Source organism: Equus caballus, chromosome 31 (genome assembly GCF_041296265.1).
Source record: "Equus caballus isolate H_3958 breed thoroughbred chromosome 31, TB-T2T, whole genome shotgun sequence".
In the NCBI taxonomy this organism is placed as follows: domain Eukaryota; kingdom Metazoa; phylum Chordata; class Mammalia; order Perissodactyla; family Equidae; genus Equus; species Equus caballus.
Genome location: NC_091714.1, coordinates 12,490,638 through 12,514,796, shown reverse-complemented (window position 1 = coordinate 12,514,796; position 24,159 = coordinate 12,490,638). Strand labels below are relative to the sequence as shown.

At 40.3% G+C, this 24,159-nt stretch overlaps 1 protein-coding gene across 1 annotated transcript in view; it reads right to left on the bottom strand.

Moving 5' to 3' along the window:
- TFB1M (transcription factor B1, mitochondrial) overlaps positions 1 to 24,159 on the bottom strand; it is a 68,451-nt gene that overhangs the window by 22,586 nt on the left and 21,706 nt on the right. Inside the window, exon 5 of the mRNA XM_001493402.6 lies at positions 17,902 to 18,021. Within this exon, the coding sequence (XP_001493452.2) occupies positions 17,902 to 18,021 (120 nt within the window). The remainder of the gene's footprint in view (positions 1 to 17,901; positions 18,022 to 24,159) is intronic.

Here is a 24,159-nt window from a genome sequence, read left to right as displayed (position 1 = left end):
CTATTTCACACAGAGGTTGAGGCCTCAGCAGCTGTGGGTAAGCATGGGTGAAAGCCACTAAAAATTAGCACTGTCCTCAAAGGTCAGGCACAGATGCCCCAAGTGCCGACCCCTTCTTTATACTATGTTAGGGGTGTATTGTCATTAATTCATCTAAAATTGTATTGATATGATCTATGTTTTAAATCTGCACCACGTTTGGGAGTAACTTGCTCTATAAGGCATACTTCCAAACAGGCAAAATTAGATAGAAATTATATATATGTCTTAAAAATTATAATCCACAGTACTATATCAGAATATTACAACTAGTTTGTAAATATTTGCTTATAATCACAACAGTAACACCTACCTTCCACTGACTGCCTCCATGTGCCACATACTCACGTTAAGCACTTTACATGGGTTATCTCTATTCCTAATAACAGTCCTCCAAGGGTGGCATTACTGCCCCAATGTGATGGATTAAAACTCAGCCTCTTAACCTGCCCAAGTTCTCATAACCAGGAGTGCTGGACTTCCAGAAGATCTAGCTTACTTCAAAGTACTTCTAGCTCTTCCATTAGGGAATGCTGCCTCTATCATGTCAATCAAAAGAGCCTGTTGCAATTCTCACATTATATCTAAGTGACCTTTCTAGTAGGTTGGAGTACAGGACAGTGGTTAGACTAATACTTGTCCATTCTATGGGAAGGATGTTAGATTACCAGACCCATGACCACAATTTATAAAAGAAAAATATGACACAGAATTTTGAGGGAATAGCTAATAGCTCAGTATTTCTCAAATTTGAGTAATGTGCAGACTAGCTGAAAAAAAATTACTTTGGAACCCCAGAAATATGGAGATTTTCAGGGGTCTCCAGATGCCAGCTTGAGAAACTAAAGAAATAAGTTTTATTCTCTCATGGAAGCATCTTTCAGTTGTGAATTTGTACTGAAAAATAAACATTTTTTTTCTTATAATTGGCAAAATGATTTGATTAACTCTAAAGTGAAATGAAAATACAAAATTTTAAAAATTCTAACTTAAAATTCATACACTACAAATTCTAGTAGTTTAAGAAACGCTAGACAGACTAATTTGTTTAATTTTAAGAACCTAAGAGGTTGTGTTTTTGTAGATAGAAAAGTATTTGGGGTTTGAATTTTGGGGACTGCATTAGAGAAGTGAACGAGAGTGAAGAGCTTGTAGAATTTAGTTCAACCAGTCAGAACAGGTCTGTAAGAGTTCCACGGCAGTGAAAGTTCTCCCACTGAAGCCTGATTAAGTTAGTTAATCTAAAGATCGACAACAGAAGGGTTAACAGATTCTCACCAGAAAAATCCTGAGGTGGTTATAAATAAGCCCTTCTTGTCACATCACAAAAGAAATTCTCCATATCTAATTCTTAGAGTTTTGCCTGAGGATAAGCAGTGAATTTTAGTAAACGTCTTCTGAGCATCTACAGAGAATTAGCCTCCCTCTCTCAACGCCCCCAGGACCTGCCTGGACCCCTGTTTTGGCACTCGGCACATTGTACCTGTGTTGTAGTTCTCTGTGTCTATGGCTTTCTCTTGTGTTCAGAAGGGCTTGGCCAGAGGGACAGTCTTGTATTGTTATCTTATCATCTCTGTAAAAATTCTTCCCCTTTCTTAAGAAAATGAATTTTTTAAAAATTTGCTCAATGTAACTATCAAATATTTCCTGGCTTTCCTCAGAGTATTCCTGATCTGCCCTAATATGGTAAAACTACTTCAGAGCAGCAGAGAATTCTTTTAGAACTACAATTTAATCATCTGATTTATTGTTTTCCTTTATCGGAATACATTCTCTCTCCTCCTTGATAACTGCTTTCCTAAATTATAAGTAAATCCCCTGCACGTAATATTTACAACATGATGAAAACGCATGTAAACAAAGTTGCTATGAATATGTTTAATTTGCCAAAAATCAAGCATCCTCAATAAAAAGAGAACCGAAGACATACCTAGCTTATTTCCAAATAATAAATATTCTCATAAGGCCTTAATCCCGGGAGAAAGAATTTTTAACTAACTAACTACATGTGTACCTTACCCCTAAATCAAAGATAAAGTTGATAACACCTTCTAAACACCATCAACTACTCTCAAACAGGTAACTAAAACAAAGACTTAGAAACTTTCCACTAAAAATATTCTAACATCCACCTTAAGAAACTCTTTGTAAAATTCAGATAGCCCATAGGTTCTGGATTATGGTAATAATCATAACTATAAAAGCCTAAAAGTAAAGATCTTGGTTTCTGACATAATTGGGTCTTATATGATTCAAAACATTACATACACACATACACGCATTACAGGAACAACCATCTCTTGATTTTCTTCATTACAGTGGCCAGCTGTTCTAGGATAAAAAAAATCCCTGAAAGCACAAATGTGTTAAGTCTGCTGATGAGGTATAAGGTGTCTCCAGTCATCAAATTCTGTCTAGGATCTAACAGGATCTCTGATTTGGGAAGAAGTCATGTACAATGTCGGAAACCTTGAGATGCTGAAGGGAGGTGGTACCAAGGTTGATTTACAAAAGGCTGACAATTAAGTCTGTTACATAAGTGGAAGATGGCCTGAACTCCTATAGTCACCCGAAAGCTTGGTTAATTGCGGTGGATAACACGGCAGAGGAAGTGGAAGGTGGTAGCAAAGACCATGAAGATGATTCAGATGATGCTTCAAGATGTATAAGTAGGTCAAACACTATTGCTTGGGGGCCCCATTCTAAATCTATAATCTATATCTGTATCTAAATCTAAAAATCACGTAACCCAATTTTTCATGCTTTCTACTTGTATTAGTGAATGTCAAACAAATGATGTAGGGAAACTCTGTAGGACTTTATAGTTGAGAGTTGCAGCCAGGAAGGAGAAATCTGTTCCTCACTAGCTGTGAACTCCAAAGGCTGATGCCATGTCTGACTGGGCTCCTAGCCATGTCACCTCCCCGTCCCTCTCTGCCTAGCCCAGGGCTTTTCACAGAGTAGGTGCTCAGGATACATTCAATAAAAAGAGATGAGTTATTACAGTACATGTCCTGTAGTAACTCATCCACTAGTGCTTTGGTAAAACAGGAACCAGATTATTGATTTTCATTTTTGGCAGAGAAACTTTCTGTAATTAACACTTACTCTTCTGTGATTAACATGGAATAGTCAGAGCTTAGTTTAATATCCAACTATTTTTCTACAGATGATTGATCACAAGTAACTGACAAAAGAAGGGCTCTCAAAAACGTGGGAAAAAATACGATAAATAAACATTTGGATTTTAGAAGTGCCGTTAGCAACACAGCAGTGTGAGTCCTTCCTTTTTTATCTCCCTTTTTATCTACAACTAATTGGTCATTCATAACTGAACAAAAGTGTCTCTGCACATTACACCAGAACATTGAGGAGATTTCCACCCACTTGTGCTTCAGAAAGTGGGTAGATATGACCTCGGACGGTGCCGTGATCCAAGGGAGGCGATAAGCCTGCCCCACACTCACCTGCCTCAATCAAGGAGAAAAAGGGAAACTGGAGACTGCAAAACAGGGTGGACACGCAAGGGAGATAGAGAATCTGTGGAGGTCCAGCCAGACTGAGGGAGAACCAGGTAAGCCACTGTAGCAGGACAGAGACAAGTCTGGAGGCAGAAACAGAGGGACTCAAGGAGTCAGTCTCCCTCCCCAGGGCAACTGCAATGAACCGGGCTGTCACCAGTGAAAGTGGTGACTTCCCACACAGAGGAGGTAGAAAGTAAAAGCGGTGAGTGACTGATCACCTGGCTCCATGAGTTGCAGCTTGAGGGACCTGTTTCTCTTCAGCAGCACCCAGATTTCTAAGGAGGGAACCTCCTGACTCGGGGTTAGGAGAGGAAAAGGAAAGAGGCAGACAAGAATAACAAAGGGCATTGAAAAAGCATGTTCCCTGCTTTGTGCTTTGGGATTTCAGCAGGAGGTCCACCCAGGGACCTCTAGGAGTATCCCCACTCAAGGATCACTCTACTGGGCTGTGGACACCCACAGAGCCCTGGGTGCTAAGCTCACACCTCCCCCCACTCAGCTGTCAGCTTTTACTATACTCGCTTTTTTTACACCCACTCCCAAGTGCAGTCTCAGAGCCAGCTCAGGTAAAGAGAAACCAAAAACTTGAGCTACAAGCATCACCTTCTGGAAAATAAAAGAAAGGTTTCTAACTGCCAGTTTGTTGGACTTTAACAAAGTAAACAAGTAAGAAAGATGTGTGCTACTTCAAATGATGCCAGAGGCACATTTTGTCACATACTATGAAAAATCATAGTAATATGGTATCACAACAAGAAAATGATAATTCCCAAGCAACCAAACTCAGAGGCACAGAATACTGCAATCTAAATGATAAAGAATTCAAAATGGCTGTTTTGAAGAGATTCAATGAGCTACAAGTAAACTGAGAAAGGCAATTCAATGAACTCAAGAACAAAACTGATAAACAGAAGTTCTTTATCAAAGAGATTGAAATTTTAAAAAAGAACCAGACTGAAATTCTAGAGGTGAAGAATTCAATGAATGAGAAGAACACATAAGAGTTTAGGAAATAGGGCAGATGCAATAAAAGAAAGAACTAGTAACTTGGAGGACAGGAATTTAAAAATGACTCAGAAAAGGGGAGAGAACTAAGATTTTAAAAAAGTGAAGAAACTATGAGAGCTATCAGGTATGATGAGAAAAACAAATATAAGAATAACTGTTCTACCAAAAGGAGAAGGGAGGGAGAAGAGAGCAGGGAGTGTATACAGATAAATAATAGCCAAGAACTTCCTAAACCTGGGGAGGGAATTAGACACACAAGACAAAGAAGCTAACAGAACTCCCTCTTATCTCAAAACAAAAAGACCTTCTCCAAGACACATTATAATGAAACTGTCAAAAATCAATGATAAAGAAAGAATCTTTTTTTTTGTTTGAGGAAGATTAGCCCTGAGCTAACTGCTGCCAATCCTCCTCTTTTTGCTGAGAAAGACTGGCCCTGAGCTAACATCCGTGCCCATCTTCCTCTACTTTATATATGGGACGCCTACCACAGCATGGCTTTTGCCAAGCGGTGCCATGTCTGCAACCAGGATCCAAACCGACAAACCCCGGGCCACAGAGAAGCGGAACGTGCGAACTGAACAACTGCACCACCGGGCCAGCCCAAGAAAGAATCTTAAAGGCAGCCTGGGGGAGAAAAGAAAGTAGTCTACAAAGGAACCCCAACTGGTCTATCAGTGGATTTCATCACAGCAGAAACTCCACAGGCCAGGAGAAAGTGGAATGACAAATTCAAAGTACTGAAAGACAAAATCTGCCAGCCAAGAATACCGTACCCAGCAAAGTTATCCTTCAGACATGAAGGTGAAATAAAGGCTTTCCCAGACAAATAAAAACTGAGAGAGTAGATAACAAAACCTGGGGAGGGGATCCAAGATGGTGCCGTGAGTAGTTCTCTTTGTCTCTCCCCCTTCGAGTCTACAATTATTTGGACACTTATCGCTTAACAAAGGATATCCAGACAGCATCTCAGGACGTCTGAGATACCCACGCAACTATACATCGGAAGGCGGATGGACTTTCCTCCGGGAGGATGTGGAAATAGGTGAAAACTCTCCGACCCCGACCGAACAGCCTAGTACCCGCAAGTGGCTTTCTTCCAACGGACGCCCCCAGAAGATCAACACACATCTAGGGCAGGAGCGAGCACACAACAGAGGAGCGACGGTGGCAACAGGTGACCAGAACCCTACCTAACCCCCCCGCAATTACTCCTAAACGCAGAGGGAAACTTTGGAGTTGCACACCTGGGCCCGCGGGGAGAGTCTCTCCCCGCCATTGGCGGGGAGATCCCGCCTGGTGTTCGCGGCACCCGGAGGGTCCCAGAGAGAGTCGCTGAGGGTATGGAGGTCTCCCGGCTGCCACTGCCGGCACGGTGGGGCTAGGGATTGCCGGAGATCTCCGAGCGGACTGGGGCTGGGTGAAGCTCCAAAGGCCGACTCCACGCCCCGGAGGGGAAGCTCCGGAGTTCCGCCCGGGCAGCAGACAAAACTCTCTGTCTGCCATTAGCAGAGGGGCCACGCCCAGCATTCACGGCTCCGGGAAAGTCCCGGAGAGAATCCCAGAGGGCGAGGCGACCCCCAGCTGCCGTTGCCTGCCCCGTGGGACTAGGGATTGCCGGAGATCTCGGAGAGGACTGGGGCTGGAGGAAGTTCCAGAGGCCGGCTCTGCGCCCCAGAGGGGAAGCTCCAGAGTTCTGCCCGGGCAGCAGACAGAACTCTCTGTCTGCCATTAGTGGAGGGGCAATGCCCAGCATTCAACTCCGGGAAAGTCCCGGAGAGAATCCCAAAGGGCGGGGCGACCTCCAGCTGCCATTGCCCGCCCCGTGGGGCTAGGGATTGCCGGAGATCTCGGAGAGGACTGGGGCTGGGGGAAGCTCCAGAGGCCCGCTCTGAGCCCCGGAGGGGAAGCTCCAGAGTTCTGCCCAGGCAGCAGACAAAACTCTCTGTCTGCCATTAGTGGAGGGGCCACACCCAGCATTCAACTCCAGGAGAGTCCCGGAGAGAATCCCAGAGGGCGAAGTGACCTCCAGCTGCCGTTGCCCACCCCGTGGGGCTAGGGATTGCCGGAGATCTTGGAGAGGACTGGGGCTGGGTGAAGCTCCAGAGGCCCGCTCCGCGCCCCAGAGGGGAAGATCCAGAGTTCTGCCCAGGCAGCAGACAAAACTCTCTGTCTGCTATTAGCGGAGGGGCCACGCCCAGCATCCACAATACCGGGAGGGTCCCAGAGAGGAGAATATTAGGCAGGGTAGCAGCTGACCAGCTACCACTGAAATCAGGATCTCTGGCTATCCCTCCAAGACAGGGCAAAGGGCTCCCCGAGTTCCTGGGGAACAGGACTGGGGCTACGGGGAGTTCCAGCGACCAAGCTCCGTAGCCTAGGGGGAAACCCTACAGACTCACAGCAGCCTCAGGGAGAGCCTCTGCACAGCACCAGTAGAAAGCACCCAGCCGGCAGCCACAAGGCTGGAAGACCCCGGGACAAAAGCAGCATAGCTAGGTGAACTAACCACAGACTGTAGAAGATGCCAATAGCTCTCCTGCGACCCATAGTGGACAAGTGAGATTTTGTGGGTGCCGACAGCAACGGAGCGACAAATATAAGTGATCCCACCCCTGGCCGCTGGAAAAGCCCATAACACCGTTGCAGACCCCAAGGAGGGAGCACGTCTAGGTGGGCTGCAACAGTAGGCACCAGCAGCCTGAAGCCCCCCTGTGACGGCCCCCACGGCAGAGAAGGGAATCCAAAGGACCACTGTGACTACGAGGAGGGGCCCAGGCCCAGTTAGCAACTGCGGACAGGGTTCCTGGTTGGTGCAGTATAAACAGCTGCTCCCCCCACCGCAGCAGCTGAAACAAGTGAAAGGAGCAACTAAACTCTATCTCCATGCGGAGGCACAAATCAACAACATCAAGCAATATGAAAAAATACATTAAATCTCCAGAACAGAAAGAAAATAACAAATACACAGAAAACAATCCCAAAGAAAATGAGATATATAACCTAAATGATGATGAGTTCAAAACAGCCATCATTAAAATACTCAATGAGTTAAGAGAGAATTCTGACCGACAACTCAACGAGTTCAGGAGCTATGTCACAAAAGAGTTTGATACGATAAAGAAGAACCAAACAGAAATATTGGAAATGAAGAACACAATAGAGGAGATTAAGAAAAATCTAGATGCTCTGAACAGTAGGGCCGATAATATGGAGGAAAGAATTAGCAATTTGGAAGATGGCAATATAGAATTGCTGCAGGCAGAGGAGGAGAGAGAAGCAAGACTAAAAAGAAATGAAGAAACTCTCCGAGAATTATCAGACACAATTAGGAGATGCAACGTAAGGATTATAGGTATACCAGAGGGAGAAGAGAAGGAGAAAGGGGCAGAAAACCTATTCAAAGAAATAATGGCTGAGAACTTCCCAAATCTGGTGAGGGAGATGGATCTTCAGGTGACAGAAGCCAATAGATCTCCAAACTTTATCAATGCAAGAAGACCAACTCCACAGCATATAGTAGTGAAGCTAGCAAAAGTCAATGACAAGGAGAGAATACTAAGGACAGCCAGGCAAAAGAAACTAACCTACAAAGGAACCCCCATCAGGCTATCAGCAGATTTCTCAGCAGAAACTTTACAGGCTAGAAGAGAGTGGAATGATATATTCAAAAATCTGAAGGACAAAAATCTACAGCCGAGAATTCTCTACCCAGCGAAAATATCCTTCAAATACAATGGAGAAATAAAAACTTTCCCAGATAAACAAAAATTAAGGGAGTTCATTGCCACAAAACCTCCTCTTCAGGAAATCCTCAGGAAAACCCTCATTCCTGAAAAACCCAGAAAAGGAAAGGGGCTACAAAACCAAGAGCAGAGGAGATAAGTAGAAGGACAACAACAGAGAGTAGCAGCTCTTCATCAGAACAGATTAAACCATGGGACGAGAAACAAAGGAAATTGAAGAAAACCAGAAAACAAGACACAAAATGGTAGTGGTAGGCCCCCACATCTCAATAATCACTCTAAATGTAAATGGATTGAACTCCCCAATCAAAAGACACAGAGTGGCAGGATGGATCAAAGAACACGATCCAACAATATGCTGCCTCCAGGAAACACACCTCAGCCCCAAAGACAAACACAGACTCAGAGTGAAGGGATGGAGAACAATACTCCAAGCTAATAATGAACAAAAGAAAGCAGGTGTCGCTATACTAATATCAGACAAGGTAGATTTCAAAGCAAAACAGATAAAGAAAGACAAAGAGGGACAGTATATAATGATAAAAGGGACTCTCCACTAAGAAGACATAACACTTATAAATATATACGCACCCAACACAGGAGCACCAAAATTTGTAAAGCAACTCTTAATAGAACTAAAAGAAGACATCAACAACAATACAATAATAGTAGGGGACCTCAACACACCATTAACACCAATGGACAGAACATCCAGACAGAAAATCAACAAGGAAATAATAGAATTAAATGAAAAATTAGACCAGATGGACTTAATAGATATATATAGAACACTTCATCCAAAAACAGCAGGTTACACATTCTTCTCAAGTGCACATGGAACATTCTCAAGGATTGACCATATTTTGGGAACCAAAGCAAACATCAATAAATACAGGAGAGTTGAAATAATATCAGGCATCTTTTCTGATCATAATGCTATTAAACTAGAAATCAACTACAAGAAAAAAGCAGAGAAAGGCGCAAAAATGTGGAGACTAAACAACACGCTTCTGAACAAACAATGGATCATTGAAGAAATTAAAGAAGAAATCAAATTTTATCTGGAGACAAATGAAAATGAGAACACGACATACCAAACCATTCGGGATGCAGCAAAAGCAGTCTTAAGAGGGAAATTCATCGCAATACAGGCTCACCTCACTAAACAAGAAAAAGCTCACATAAGCAACCTCAAACGACACCTAACAGAACTAGAAAAAGAAGAACAAACAAAGCCCAGAGTCAGTAGAAGGAGGGAAATAATAAAAATAAGAGCAGAAATAAATGATATTGAAACAAAAAAGACAATAGAAAGGATCAATGAAACAAAGAGTTGGTTCTTCGAAAGAATTAACAAAATTGACAAACCCCTAGCCAGACTCACCAAGAAAAGAAGAGAGAAATCGCAAATTAATAAAATTAGGAATGAGAGAGGAGAAATCACAACAGATACCAATGAAATACAAGAGATCATAAGAGAATACTATGAAAAACTATATGCCAACAAATTGAACAACCTGGAAGAAATGGACAAATTCCTAGACTCCTACAATCTCCCCAAACTGAATTAGGAAGAAATGGAGAATCTGAATAGGCCAATCACAAGTAAGGAAATAGAAACGGTAATCAAAAACCTCCCCAAAAATAAGAGTCCAGGACCAGACGGCTTCTCTGGAGAATTCTACCAAACATTCAAAGAAGACTTAATACCTATTCTCCTCAAACTGTTCCAGAAAATTGAGAAAGATGGAGTACTCCCTAACACATTCTATGAAGCCAAAATCACTCTGATCCCCAAACCTGACAAGGACAACACAAAGAAGGAGAACTACAGGCCGATATCACTGATGAACATAGATGCAAAAATCCTCAACAAAATTTTGGCAAACCGAATACAGCAATACATCAAAAAGATTATACACCATGATCAAGTGGGATTTATACCAGGGACACAGGGATGGTTCAACATCCGTAAGTCAATCAACGTGATACACTACATCAACAAAATGAAAAACAAAAACCACATGATCATCTCAATAGATGCAGAGAAAGCATTCGACAAGATCCAACACCCATTTATGATAAAAACCCTCAATAAAATGGGTATAGAAGGAAAGTACCTCAACATAATAAAGGCCATATATGACAGACCCACAGCCAACATCATACTCAATGGACAAAAACTGAAAGCCATCGTTCTGAGGACAGGAACAAGACAAGGGTGCCCACTTTCACCACTCCTATTCAACATAGTACTGGAGGTGCTGGCCAGAGCAATTCGGCAGGAAAAAGAAATAAAAGGAATCCAAATAGGTAACGAAGAAGTAAAACTCTCGCTGTTTGCAGACGACATGATCTTATATATAGAAAACCCCAAAGAATCCATAGAAAAACTATTAGAAATAATCAACAACTACAGCAAAGTAGCAGGGTATAAAATTAATGTGCATAAATCAGTAGCATTTCTATACACTAACAATGAACTAACAGAAAAAGAACTCAAGAACTCAATCCCATTCACAATCGCAACGAAAAGAATAAAATACCTTGGATAAACTTAACCAAGGAAGTGAAGGATCTATACAATGAAAACTACAAGACTTTCTTGAAAGAAATTGACGATGACATAAAGAGATGGAAAGACATTCCATGCACATGGATTGGAAGAATAAACATAGTTAAAATGTCCATACTACCTAAAGCAATCTACAGATTCAATGCTATCCCAATCAGAATCCCAAGAACATTCTTCACAGAAATTGAACAAAGAATCCTAAAATTCATATGGGGCAACAAAAGACCGCGAATTGCTAAAGCAATCCTGAGCAAGAAAAACAAAGCCAGCGGAATCACAATCCCGGATTTCAAAACATACTACAAAGCTACAGTAATCAAAACAGCATGGTACTGGTACAAAAACAGGTCCACAGATCAATGGAACAGAATTGAAAGCCCAGAGATAAAACCACACATCTATGGACAGCTAATATTCGACAAAGGAGCAGAGGGCCTACAATGGAGGAAAGAAAGTCTCTTCAACAAATGGTGCTGGGAAAACTGGACAGCCACATGCAAAAGATTGAAAATTGACCATTCTTTTTCACCACACACCAAAATAAACTCAAAATGGATCAAAGACCTAAAGATTAGGCCTGAGACAATAAGTCTTTTGGAAGAGAATATAGGCAGTACACTCTTTGACATCAGTTTCAAAAGAATCTTTTCGGACACTGTAACTCCTCAGTTGAGGGAAACAATAGAAAGAATAAACAAATGGGACTTCATCAGACTAAAGAGCTTCTTCAAGGCAAGGGAAAACAGGATTGAAACAAAAAAACAGCTCACTAATTGGGATAAAATATTTACAAGCCACTTATCCGACAAAGGGTTAATCTCCATAATATACAAAGAACTCACACTGCTTAACAACAAAAAAACAAACAACCCGATCAAAAAATGGGCAGAGGACATGAACAGACATTTCTCAAAAGAAGATATGAATATGGCCAATAGACACATGAAAAGATGTTCATCATCGCTAATCATCAGGGAAATGCAAATCAAAACTACACTAAGATATCACCTTACCCCCGTTAGATTGGCAAAAACATCCAAAACCAAGAACGACAAATGTTGGAGAGGTTGTGGAGAAAGAGGAACCCTCATACACTGTTGGTGGGAATGCAAACTGGTACAGCCACTATGGAAAACAGTATGGAGATTTCTCAAAAAGTTAAAAATAGAAATACCCTATGACCCAGCCATCCCATTACTGGGTATCTATCCTAAGAACCTGATATCAGATATCTCAAGAGTCCGTTGCACCCCTATGTTCATCGCAGCATTATTTACAATAGCCAAGATGTGGAACCAGCCTACATGCCCAGAAACTGATGATTGGATAAAGAAGATGTGGTATATATACACAATGGAATACTACTCAGCCATAAAAAAAGACAAAATTGGCCCATTCACAACAACGTGGATGGACCTCGAGGGTTTTATGTTAAGCGAAATAAGCCAGTCAGAGAAAGACGAACTCTATATGACTCCACTCATAGGTGGAAGTTAGTATATTGATAAGGAGATCAGATCGGTGGTTACCAGGGAAAAGGGGGGGTGGGGGGAGGGCACAAAGGGGGAAGTGGTGTACCCACAACATGACTAACAAAAATGTACAACTGAAATCTCACAAGGTTGTAATCTATCATAACATTAATAATAAAAAAAAAAACACAAACACACACACACACACAAAAGAATAACAAAACCCCCCCCAAAAAAAAAAAAAAACTGAGAGAGTAAACCACCACTAGACCTGCCTTGCAAGAAGTGCTCAAAGTAGTTCTTTAAGCTAAAATGAAGATGCTAATTAGTGACCCAAAAGCAACTGAAAGTATACAATACTCTAGCAAAGGTGAAAAACAAACAAAATTAGAAACCTGTAACTCTATGTTAGAATGGTGTATTAACCACTTAGTTCGAGTGTAAAGACATAGGAAAAGAGCATCAAAAACTACAGCTACTATAATTCTCAATGAATTCACAGTATAAAAAGAGGTAAATTGTGACATCAAAAATATAAAAGAGGAATAAAAGGGTGGAACCTCTATAAGAGAATGAAGATAAGGTACTCTCAGCAAAAGAAGGCTTATTTTATCTATGAGATGCTTATGTAAGCCACATGGTAATCAGAAAGCAAAAATCTAGAGGACAGACACAGAGAATAAAAGGGGAGACAGAGCAAATCACCATGGAAAACCACCACTTAAGAAACATACATAGAAACAGGGAAAAAGAAACAATGGAGACCTAAAAGAACCACAAGGCCAATGATAAGACGGCAACAGTAAATCATTACCATCAATAATCACTCTAAATATAAATGGACTGAATTCAGCAATCAAAAGGCAGAGAGCGGCCAGATGGATAAAAAACAAGACCCAACTATATGACCCTACAAGAAATGCATTTCAACTCTAAAGACACACACAGGCTCAAAGTGAAGGGTTGGAAGAGCATATTCCATGTAAGGGGAAACCAAAAGACAGCAGGTGCAACCATACTCACATCAGACGAAATAGACTTCAAGCCAAAAACGCTAACAAGAGACAAAAAAGGTCACCATACAAAGGGGTCAATACATCAGGAAGATATAACAGTTGTAAATATATGCGCACCCAACATCAGAGCACCAAAATACATTAAGCAAATATTAACAGATCTAAAGGAAGAAATAGCAAACAATACTGTAGCGGACTTCAATGCCACTGTCAGCAATGGACGGATTATCCAGACACAACAACAACAAGAAAATATTGGAATTAAACCACACTCTAAAACAAGCGGACTTAGCAGACACATGTAGAACATTCCATCCAACAGCAGCAGAACACACATTCTTCTCGAGTGCACACGAAACAAGTTCCAGGACAGATCATATAATAGAGTGCGAAACAAATCTCAGCAAATTTAAGATCGAAATCATGCTCTTTTCTGACCACAATGGTATAAAACTAGAAATCAACAAGAGGAAAGCTGGGAAATCTAAAAACGTGGAGACTAAACAACACACATTGAACAACCAATGGGTCAAAGAAATCAAAAGGGAAATAGAAAACTATCTCAAAACAAATGAAAATGGAAATACAACATATCAAAACCTATGGAATGCAGCAAAAGTAGTTCTTAGAGGGATGTTTATAGCAATAAATGCCCACATTAAAAAAAAAAGATACCAAATAAACAACCTAACTTTGCTTACACCTCAAGGAACTAGAAAAAGAAGAACAAAGTTAGCAGAAGGAAGGAAACAGTAAAGATTAGAGAAATAAATGAAATAGAGAGCAGAAAAATAGAAAGGATCAACAAAACTAAAAGTTGATTCTTCATAAAAGATAAACAAAATTGACAAAAATTTAGCCAGACTAAGAAAAAAAGAGAGAAGATGCAAATAAAATTAGAAATGAAAAAGGAAACATTACAACTGCTACTACAGAAATACAGGGGATCATAAGAGACTATTATGAACAATCATATGCCAACAAATTAGATAACCTAAAATAAATGCTAAATTTATAAAACACATAAACTACCAAGACTGAATCAGGGAGAGACAGAAAATCTGAACAGATCGATAACAAGTACAGAGATTGAATCAGTAATCAAAAACGTCCCAACAGAGAAAACCTCAGGAGCAGATGACTTCACTGGCAAATTCTCCCAAACATTAAAACGAGAATTAACACCAATCCTTCTCAAACTCTTCCAAAAACCTGAGGAGGAGAGAATACTTCCAAATGCATTCTGAGGCCAGCATTACCCTGATAGCAAAGCCAGATAAGGTCACCACAAGAAACGAAAACTATGGACCAATACCCTTGATGAATACAAATACAAAAATTCTCAACAAAATATCAGCAAACTGAATTCAAGGAACACATAAAAAGGACTATACACTGTAACCAAGAGGGATTTATCCCTGGGATACAGGATGGTTCAACATACAAAAATCAATAAATGTAATACATCACATTAATAAAATGAAAGATAAAAATCACACAGTCATCTCAATAGATGCAGAAAAAGTATTTGACAAAATACAATATCCTTTCATAACAAAAACACTCAGCATATTGGGGCCAGCCCAGGGTTCACCCGTTTGGATCCCAGGTGTGGACCTACATACTGCTTGTCAAGCCATGCAATGGCAGGCGTCCCACATGTAAAGCAGAGGAAAATGGGCACGGATGTTAGCTCAGGGCCAGTCTTCCTCAGCAAAAAGAGGAGAATTGGTGGCCACAGATGTTAGCTCAGGGCTAATCTTTCTCAAAACAAAACAAAACAAAACAAAAAAACACTTAGCACATTGGGTACAGAAGGAACGTAGCTGAACACAATAAAGATCATATACAACAAACCCGCAGCTAAAATTATACTCAATGGAGAAAAACTGAAAGCTTTTCCTCTAAGATCAGGGACAAGAAAAGGATGCCCACTCTCACCACTCTATTCAGCATAGCACTGGAGGTCCTAGGTAGACCACTTACACAAGAGAAACAAATAACAGACATAGGAATTGGGAAGGAAGAAGCAAAACCGCTGCCATTTGCAGATGATCTGATTCTGTACACAGACTCAAGCGAAACACTGTTTGAACTGATCAACAATTTCAGTAAAGATGAAAGATACAAAATCAACATACAGAAATCAGTAGCATTTCTATATACTATGGATGAAAAATCTGAAAAAGAAATAAAGAAACTATCCCATTCATGACAGCATCAAAAACAAGAAAATACTTAGGAATAAATTTAACCAACAAAGTGAAAGAACTGTACAATGAAAACTACAAGACTTTGCTGAAAGGAATGGACCAAGATACAAACAAATGGAAAGACATCTTGTGTTCATTTATTGGAAGAAGTAATATTGTTAAAATGTCCAGCCTACCCAGAGCCATCTATAGATTCAATGCAATTCCCATGAAAATACCAATGGCATTCTTCACAGAAAGAGAAAAAACAATTCTAAAACTTGTAGGGAACCATAAAAGCCCCAGAATAGCCAAAGCAATCCTGAGGAAAAAGAACAAAGCTGGAGGTATCACACTTTCTGATCTCAAACTACACTCGAAGCTACAATAACAAAAGCAGTAGGGCACTGGCACAAAACACATAGACCAATGGAACAGAACACAGACCCCAGAACCAAACCCTTGTTTATACAGTCAACATTTGACAAGAGAGCCAAGAGCACTCCACGGAAAAAGGACGGTTTCTTCAACAAATGGTGCTGGCAAAACTGAATAAACACATGCAGAGCCCTAAACTGGACCCCTATCTTACGCCACCCAGGAAAATTAACTCACAATGGATCAAAGACTAAACATAAGACCTGATACTATAAAACTCCTAGAAGAAACATAGGCAAGAAGCACCCTGACGCTGGTCTTGGCGATGATTTTTTGGATATGACAAAAAAAGCACAAAGAACAAAAGAAAAAATCAACAAATGGGGCTACATTAAACTCAAAAGCTTTTGCACAGCAAAAGAAATAATTAACAAAAAGAAAAGCAATGTACAGAATGGGAGAAAATTTTTGCAAATCATATATTGAATAAGGGGTTAAAATCCAAAATATACAGAGAACTCATACAATTCAATAACAAAAATAAACACAATCTGGTTGAAAAATGGGAAGAAGAACTAAACAGACATTTTTCTAAAGAAGACATCCAAATGGCCAACAGGTACATGAAAAGATGCTCAGGATCACTAATCATCAGGGAAATGCAAATCAAACCCACAATGAGGCATCACCTCACACTTGCTAGAATGGCTATCAACAAAAAGACGAGAAAAGTGCTGGCGACGATTCGGAGAAAAGGGAACCCTTGTGCACTCTTGGGGGGAATGTAACTTGGTACGGCCACCATGGAAAACGGTATGAAGATTCCTCAAAAGTTAAAAACAGAGCTACCGTATGATCCAGCAATTGCACTTCCAGGTACTTACCTGAAGAAAATGAAACCACTAACTTGAAAAGACATCTGCACCCCATGTTCACTGCAGCGTTATTCACAACAGCCGAGACAGGGAAACAACTAAGTGTCATCGACAGATGAATGGATAAAGAAAATTGGTACATGTACACAATGGAGTATTACTCAGCCACGAGAAAGAAGGAAATTCTGACATTTGTGACAACATGGATGGACCTTGAGCATATTATACTAAGTGAGATAATTCAGAGAGAGAAAGACAAGTACTGCATGATCTCACTTATATGGGGAAATTTAAAAAGCCAAGCTTGTGAAAACAGAATAATATGGTGGTTGCTGGGGGTAGTGGGACAGGACAGATGTCTTTAAGGGCACAAACTCACAATGAGTAGTAAACAAGCCCTAGAGATATAATGCACAGTACAGAGAATACAGACAACAATATCGTATTATAATCAAACTTGCTAAGAGATTAGAACTTAATTATTCCAACTACCAAAAGGAAAGGATAATTATGTAACATGATAGAGGTGCTAATTATCGCTACAATGGCAATCATATTACAATATATGAATGTATCAAGTGAACATATTGTATACCTTAAATTTACACAATGTTATATGTCAACTGTATTTCAATAAAAATAAATAAATAAATAAATAAATAACGTTTGATATAACTTTAGTCAGAAGTCTCTATCAGAATCACAAAAAATTCTCATTTCTTTTTGTGAGGACTGAGTGACCATATAACTTATCTTCCATCCTGGGATACTTTTAAGAATAAACAGGGATGATGGTAATAATAATAATAGTAATACCACCACCACCACCAGGGCAACACGGACAAACCTCGACATTTGGTCATTCTACCTAAGGGGGAGAAAATTAGAACAGAACTAACTATCCACATTGTGATTTTTATGGTTCTTATTCTGGAGAGGTAAAGAAAAAGTTATGGTACAGTTTGCATATAAATAAAGATCAGATCCAAGAGAGAATTTCCTATGACACATCCCCGGAAGAACCAAGATTATAATTAAAATCCTAATTCCAGATACTAAAACAAATAGAAACTCACCTCTGGTTTGGGGACGAAAGCCCGACCTGGAATTGTCAAGACGTGCTGCACGCTGCAGAGGTACTGGGCCATAATGGAAAGGCGACTGCGCTGTTTGCTTCCCGTAGTGGCTGTAAGTCTCTATGGAAGAAAAGGGAATTTGAGCAAATAATGACTTCAGTCTGGTCAGATGGAATGGAGCCAATGTTGCATTATCTATGAACACCAGGTGGATTTTTTTGATGCAAATTTTAAAAGCATAAGCTATTTGACACATATTATGTCGTCAGCATGGGGAACACTCTCCCCCAATATCAACTGAGGTACATCAAAGAACTGTGAATAATACCATATACAATGCACTCAAAAATCAAGTAAGAAAACCTCCCTGCCACTGACTGTGGAGGATTTTCAAATCACCGTTACTTTCTGTAGAAGAAAGTCCTGTACGAAACAAGTAATCAATAAATCTTTGATGAATGAAGAAATTAGCAAGCATAATGAAGAACTAAAGATGCTTAAATATTTTAGTTTTATGAATTACTCCAATATATAAGCGAACATTTTCAATGGTGTCCTTTTCTTTATTTAAACGTAATAAAACCTTGACTATTCAGAACTCCTGGAGAATTGGCTGTTTTTGACAACTGATTTTTACAAGAAACTAGGAATTTATTCTTTTAAGTACCCAAACATGTTCATTTTAAAATCAGGTATATACAAATTAACTCATAAATACAGTGCAATTTCAACGAAAATCCCAAAAGGATTTTTAAAAAGAACTTTAAATTCCATTACACTTTAAACAGAAAAGCAAAGGGCCAAGAAGAGCCAGGACACTCCTGAAGAACAGGGACAACGGACGTGGAGGGGAAGACGAGGTGGGGTGACTCAGCCCACCAGGTGTCAAAATGAAGGCACAGACCACCAACAGACCAACGGGACAAAAAGCCTTAGAAACGGACCCAAGTACATGAGGATATTTGATACGTGACAGATGTGATGGAGCAAGTGCTCAGGGGAAAGGGATCATTCAACAAGTGATGCTAGTACAAGTAGGTGTCTACAGGGGGCAAAGCAGGTCTCTGTCTTGTACTATAACCAACAATAAATGCCAAGTGAGTGAAAAGCAAAACTTTAAAAAATTTTTCTTAGTAAATATCTATGACCTCCACAGTAGGGAAGAACTTAGAGATGCAAAGGCAGAAGTCATAAAAGAAAAGCCTGATATATTTTGTTCTATTAAAAGTAAAGACGTCTGTATAATAAAAACCCTATAAAGATAAGTTACAGGGGCCAGCCCCACGGCCGAGTGGTTAAGTTCACGCACTCCACTTCGGTGGCCTGGGGTTTTGCCGGTTCGGATCCTGGGCACGGACCTAGCACCACTTAAGAGGCCACGCTGAGGCGGCGTCCCAAATGCCACAACTAGAAGGACCTACAACTACGTACTGGGGGGCTTCGCGGAGAAGAAGAAGGCAGGAGGAAAAAAAAGAAGATTGGCAATAGATGCCAGCTCAGGTAACAATTCTTAAAAAAAAAAAGATAAGTCACAGACTGACAGAAGGTATTTGAAACTCATACATCTGATAAAGGATTAGTGTTCAGAATATAGAAGAAACACCTACAGATCAATAATCAAAAGACAAACAACTAATAGAAAATATGGTAAGAAATGATAAGAGCAACACAAATGAACCATGAACTGTCTTCAAGCAGATTACAAATTAGGGACATGCACATTAAAGCCATAATGAGATACAAGTTCACATGCACGAAATGAAAATAATTTAAACAGAACCAAGTAAAGGCGAGGACATGGCAAGAGGACACTGCTAGTGAGAGGGAAAATAGGCACGAGCACTTTGGACCACAATTTGGCAATATACAGAGTAAAGGTGAAGCCGAGTCAACCCTTCTGATCCTTCCAGTCTACCTTCAGAAGTACGTCCTAGAGAAGAGCTTACATACTCCCCAGGAGATATGCAGAAGAATGAGCACTGCAACATGGTGTGAAGCATCACGAAAAGTGGAAAAACAAAGGTCCATCAACAGGTGAATGAATAAGTAAATTGTGGCAATTCTGACTGGAATACTAAAGGATAGTGAAAGTGAATAATAGGGTTACCAACATATATCCCAAAGTCGAATAAAAAAATTAAGTGGCAGAAAATAAGTATAGCATGACTCCATTTGTATAAAAACTTCAAAAGATAACTTACTGTTCACTCTGTGTGTGTATCTATAACTGAGATGAAGGTAAAAGACGTGCAGGGGAGTGATGAATATAAATTTCAAGATGGTACAACTCAGGAGAAAAAGAACGGGGTGGAGGACGGCTCCAACCCCATCTACAATATTTTACTTCTTAAAAAAAGCTATGAGAACTACGGCAATATGCTAGGGTTGGACCAAGCTAAGTCACGGGTAAAATAAAATTAGGCATACCATCTTTCTAAAATGCATTCTGCTTCTCTGTGTTCTAAGAGCTCACTGGACATTCTAAAGCTCTTCTGAATGACAGAGGGTCAACAATAAAATAGCAACGATGACTGGGATAATCCTGGAGCTGGTAAGCCAGCAGCGTGCCTCCTCGCTAAACAGACACTGTGCTTTCTGAGTTGTATTTACCGCACTGGGTTTTCTCTTTGCTGCATCACTGTCGTGCCAAGCTCTAACAGTCCCTTTTACTTTGCTGCTTCTAACCTGCTGTGGGCATGAAAACCACATAATTTGGCTTGTAAGAGATCTGCCTTAAATAAGATGAAAAAATAGGTTTTAATCTGAGATACTGAGAAAATTTCCTATGGGCAAAATTAACTGCACGTTTGGTCGCATCTACTTTCTTACTCAGAAGCCATCCCTCATCTCATGCCTTTTTATTTTAAGTTACCTGGCTCTTGCCTGTATTTGGAGAGTTGAAATTATTAGGAAGTTGAGTTCAAGACAAGTAATGAGTTGCTACACTACACGTGACAAAACAAACTCTTCCCTACTAAAATGTAAAACCAACAAAGACATATATTCTCAAGCAAATATAAAAAACATAAAGACAAACAATGGAAGTACGGATTTAAGTTAAAGAATAAGCTTATGGATCAAATAGTCAAAAATATTTCTAGTTCTTCATAAAGAAAGAAAAAGAGCTTAATTTTACCACTGGTATAAAATTCAAAATGCATTGTGCAAACTGGCTCAATTCAAACAGCTGTATAAAACTAAAATCTAGCATGAACATAATCACAAAATTCAAAATAAACCAAAAGAAATGCCCAGATTAAAAACTATTATTTCAACCTGGATTTTCTTCCAATTTTTCACTTTACATCTGAAAGGTCTGTTTGCACTGGTGAATGCAAGAGAATTTAAAAATCACTTTAACCAAAAAGCAAAGCAGTGAGGCACGGAGTAAGCTAATTTGATATAAAGACACGTTGCAGAACATTTCACGTAGAGCACTATGCATCCAGTCCTGCCAGGGCACAGGGTATCCTGACCCACTAACTTGACCCATCCAATCTCTGGAGCAAACACACCCAGGGTGTGGAGATGAAAACACGTGAATCCTAGGTTTTAATTTAGAAGAAAGCAGCACACACATCTGCCCTAACTCATTACGGAACAATTCAAACCGGAGAGCTTTGCAAAAGACTTCACTAAAAGCTAGCTTAAGAGTTAAATGGTCGATCAACCATTCAAACATGAATTGACATTTCTGTGATACATACATTATAGGTAAAGCTATGAAAATTCAAAGTCGAGATAGAAGATTTTAACAGCAAAGGCCAGGAAACCAAACCAGTTAATTTTTCAGTAAAAGGAAACCTCTAACCCTTGAGCTTTTAAGCATTCCGACTGAGTATAAGAAAAACAAGGGGTCAAAGAATTCGCAAGGACAGTGTTATTTTTTTTCTTATTCATCTAAAATAATTTTAAGTAGAAAAATAGGGCTTATACTTGAGAAGCTACACAGCCAAATATCAAGGGCAGTAAGAACTAGATAATTAACAGAGAGGTGACTCTCTCCCTGCTAGGGATGTGACCATTCAACAGCCAGGGTCCCCACAGAGGATAGGAGATAAGGAGGCTGATGCTGGACCCAGAAAGCAAAGCCCACAGGCCGCTCACATGAAGGACTTGAACACCATGACTTCAGCAGAAAACATGCGACCTGTGTTCAAGTTCAGCATTCTCTGTCACTGGCTCCATGACCTTCTGGAAGACATTAAACAACTCTGAGCCTCGGTTTCATCATCTATAAAATGAGGTCAGATGAGATTTGTTAAGGTCTCGTTACTGCTACACAGTCTGATTCTACTTTATGAGCTGTAACTTTATATAGTCTGTGTGTCCCTTAATGTGTGTGCGCTGAATGCCTACACTTCCACCCTGCAGTCCTAGAGAGAAGCGAGTAAGGGGACTGTGCTCATTTATTTCTGTTTTGTAACTCACAAAGCCAAGCAAAGAAAATATTTATTTAAAAATGTTTTCCGCGGCTAAAATACAAAATTACAAATAAGACTGTCAAGAACAAAGAGAGGGTATGTAAGAAAATCACGCTATATATTCTCCCATAGAAACTTCCACTTGCAAAATGTGAAAATCAGTCAGAGGACCAGTGGTACCCATACTTCTAAAGTATTCCATAAATTATAGACTCAATATAAACTCTTCTCAATATTCATATTAAAATCAACTTTTTTTGGTTAAAGAAAAATAATTGCATATGGTGAAGTCGAAGCAACACTATTATTAATAACCACACTGACATTCTGAGTCACTGAAAATATTACTCCATCTTTTAAGCCTGTTTCTTTGCTCTTTCCCAAAAAGAATTAGAGTACATGGTATTTTGCATCTCTACTGTGTTATTCAAGAACAGAAATACTATAATCATCATGTCAGCTAGGAAAAAAACCCAAGGACAAATCTAAAGGTTGAGAAAACCAACAAAGCAAACTATTAACATGGCCTCAACTCAAACCAACAGAAGAGAATGAACAGACTCATGAGAAGGAAGTGACAAGAAGCTTAGGAAAGTGGGATGGCATCTTAGAGTCCCTCACAAATGCAAAAGGGTCCTACATTCTTGTGATGGATTTTATGGCCAAGTACTCTAAAGCAGTTTCTCAACCTCAGCATTATTGACATTTTGGGATGGTTAATGCTGAATAATTCTTTGTTGTGGGGGACTGTCCTGTGCACGGAAAGATGTTGACCAGCATCCCTAACCTCTATCCACTAGACACCAGAAGCTCCTCCCCCTAGTTGTGACAACTAAAAATGTCCCTAAGGGGTGGGTGAGGCAAATCACTCCATGAGAACCACTGCTCTAAAGGGCTTAAAAGAGAGAGATGTATCTAAGAAACAAAATTCTTATGATAGTCTCATACATTATTTGAAAAGAAGGCATCTAAAGAACTGAACTAATGTAGTATATAATCCATTCTCAAAGGAATTCTGATATTAAAAAGCTTCTTACAGAAACAACTATGAAGCTGAATAAAATGCATGAAACAATAGTTTTCATAAACTGGACAACAGGCAGCATGGGACCATGATCAGTGACAGAAGCTTACAGCTGGGGGCCATTCTCAGGCTGCAGCACAGGGAAGAGGAACACAGAGCCCAGAGCGCTCCCTGACCTGAGGAGACAGAGGCTGGAGTTCTGGGGGGCCAAGGCAGCCAGAATGTGCGGGGCTGACTACTGGAGATGTGGCCACGGGTTGGGGCAGGAGGAGAAGAAGGGAGTGAGCAGAGCTCCTGAGATCTGCTCCTTTAAGTCTTTGGCTGAGCACTGATCTGTAAGTGCCTGAGGTTAACTCAAGGCTTGGGAGGCTGGGAGGCAGGACCATCAGAAAGCAGTAGGACAGAACAGAGCTCACGCAAGGCTAGAAATAGTTTGCATTTCCAATAGCTAAAGTAGAGAGCCCTTGAAATACACAGGCACTGGGGGATTCCTCAGAAAGGTCGTGACTTAGTAGTGGGACTTAGCCTCTGATTAAAGGCTCTGGACCCGTCATAACAAAGCCTAAAAGCAAGCCTCAAACCAACCTGCAAGTAACTTATCTACATACCGGAACAAAACCCACCATGCAACCCAATACAACAAAATCCAGCCCTCTACAACATTAAAAACAAACACAAAAACACTCATGATATCTGGTATCTTGTCAAAAATTACCAGGCTTGCAAAGCAGGAGAAAATGGGACATGTAGCAAAGAGGGAAAAAAAATCAACTAGTGGTGGGGGCCAGTCCGGTGGTGTAGTGATTAAGT